Source organism: Gekko japonicus, unplaced genomic scaffold (assembly GCF_001447785.1).
Source record: "Gekko japonicus isolate JY-2015 unplaced genomic scaffold, Gekko_japonicus_V1.1 scaffold894, whole genome shotgun sequence".
Taxonomy (NCBI): domain Eukaryota; kingdom Metazoa; phylum Chordata; class Lepidosauria; order Squamata; family Gekkonidae; genus Gekko; species Gekko japonicus.
In genome coordinates, this window is record NW_015161975.1 from 265,320 (window position 1) to 267,483 (window position 2,164).

Sequence of the window (2,164 nt, forward strand, 5' to 3'; positions counted from 1 at the left end):
GGGCCGTGGGTGGGCGGGAGAGAGCTGGGGGAGTCCGGGACGGAGCGGCAGGGAAGGGCCCCCCCCCGGCTGTAAGCAGAGAAGCCGCCTCCAGCCTCCTCGCTCTCTCTCTCTCTCTGCCAGGTCTTCCCAACAGCCCTGCGAGGGAGGCTGCCTTCTCCTGTGGGCTCCCGCAAGTGACCCCTCCGTCACCCTCCTGCCCAGCAAACCTCCTAGCTAATCTTTTCATCCCTCTGGAATCTGTCGTGCTGAGTAAGTGCCGGGGATTTCAGGCTTTCCTTCGGTGGTGGTGGTGGGGTTGTTGCCGGGCAATGGTGTTGCTGGGAAGGGGGCGCCAGGGGCCGTCTCCCCCCCCTTCCTCGTGCCTCTCCTCCCTGCCGACAGCTGCCTTTCCCGTTCTTTTCCCCGGCAGGCCCGATTCCCCCGGTCACCGTCTACGAGCGGAACGGCCTTAAGGCCCTGCTGCACTTCGCCAGGGACCCGGTGCCCGGCCAGCTGGCTGCCCGCGTGATGGTCCTCTCTCTCCTGAGCACGTCTCCTCAGCCGACCCAGCAGGTGGTGTTTCAGGCCGCGGTGCCAAAGGTGAGTGGCTGGAAGGGGCCCCTCTTTCCTCCGAACTCAGCCAGCCATTCACACTGGGGCTTTCTAAAAAAGCTGGCCGGCACCGAGAAGCCGAGAGTCCAGTAGCCTCCAGAGTCCGAGGAGATCTCTGGAAAATCTTGCGGCCTCTTTGAGAGTTCTTGGGAGCTAAGCTTGAATTGTGGTGTGATGGTTGGGAGCGCGGACTCTAACCTGGGGGAACTGGGTTTGATTCCCCACTCCTCCACATGCAGCCAGCTGGTGTGATCTTGGGTCAGTCACAAGTTCTCTCAGAGCTGTTCTCTCAGGAGCAGTCCTCAAAAGAGCTCTCTCAGCCCCACCTACCTCACAGGGTGTCTGTTGTGGGGAGGGGAAGGGAAAGGCGATTGTAAGCCACTCTGAGACTCCGAATGAAGGGCGGGGTATGAATCCAACAACAACAACTATTATTATTATTACTACAAACTTTGTAAGAAAGAGGAGAGAGAAGTCTGTCTAGCTAGGAGAATCAGCAGACTAAGAGTTCTCAGCAGGAGCAGGAAGGAGAGCTCGTTTGGTGTCGTGGTTAAGAGTGGCAGACTCTAATCCGGGAGAACCGGGTTTGATTCCCCACTCCTCCACATGCAGCCAGCTGGTGTGACCTTGGGTCAGTCACAAGTTCTCTCGGAGCTCTCTCAGCCCCACCCGCCTCACAGGGTGTCTGTTGTGGGGAGGGGAAGGGAAAGGAGATTGTAAGCCGCTCTGAGACTCCCCTGGGTAGTGAAGGGTGGGGTATAAATGCAACCTCCTCCTCCTCTTCCTCCTCTCCAGTCCATGTCCATCAAGCTGCAACCAGCCACAGGCTCCGCCCTGCAGGCCTTCAACCCACTCCTGCCCCCGGCGGTCATTTCCCAAGTCCTGCTGGTGGCCAACCCTCTCCAGGTGAGGGCCGGGGGGGGGCTGGGGGGGGAAGTTGGCAGGTGGGCTGGGTCAGCGTCCAGAGAACAGCGCTGGTGTGATTGCGGCACCAGGAGCGTTTGGCCCTGGCGGGGGGAGCCGTTGCCGCTGGCCCAGTGCAGGACGGGGGGGAGGGGGCAGGAGGGCGTGTGGGGGCGCTGCAGAGATTCTGACCCTTTCTTCTCCCTCCTCAGGCTCCCCTGCGACTGAAGTACCGGCTGCTCTACACCCAGGGCCGGCAGCCCCACTGCGAAGAGGGGGAGGTGACCGATTTCCCCCACGCGGAGCTCTGGGGAGGGAGCTGAAGACAGTGGAAGGAGGGGGGGGAACGGAGCTTGCCCTCAGATTTCTGGGAGGGGCTGAGGATTTACTCGGCATCCTCTTTCTGTGAACCAATCAGCACCTTTTTGATAAAAATGTTCAGACTTTATGGATCGCATGGGGTTGGGAGTGGCGGGGTCTAATCCCGGCGGGACGGGGTTGGTTCCCCTGCAGCAAGCTGACCTTGGGTCAGTCACAAGTTCTCTCGGAGCTCTCTCAGCCAGTGTTCCCTCTCAGCTGAGTTAGTGTGAGCTAGCTGACAGTTTTTTAGCCTCCGGCTCACGCATTTTTGTCTCAGCTCAGGGAGGATGGGGCTCCAGAGCAAAGT

At 60.2% G+C, this 2,164-nt stretch overlaps 1 protein-coding gene across 2 annotated transcripts in view; it reads left to right on the plus strand.

The window, feature by feature from the left end:
- Positions 1 to 1,953, plus strand: part of GGA2 (golgi-associated, gamma adaptin ear containing, ARF binding protein 2) — a 16,424-nt gene extending 14,471 nt beyond the window's left edge. For both annotated transcript variants that reach the window (XM_015429739.1, XM_015429740.1), the window contains exons 11-14: positions 124 to 252; positions 413 to 582; positions 1,390 to 1,500; positions 1,710 to 1,953. In XM_015429739.1, coding sequence (XP_015285225.1) covers positions 124 to 252; positions 413 to 582; positions 1,390 to 1,500; positions 1,710 to 1,820 — 521 coding nt within the window. In that variant the 3' untranslated portion in view covers positions 1,821 to 1,953. The remainder of the gene's footprint in view (positions 1 to 123; positions 253 to 412; positions 583 to 1,389; positions 1,501 to 1,709) is intronic.
- Positions 1,954 to 2,164: the final 211 nt, after the last annotated feature.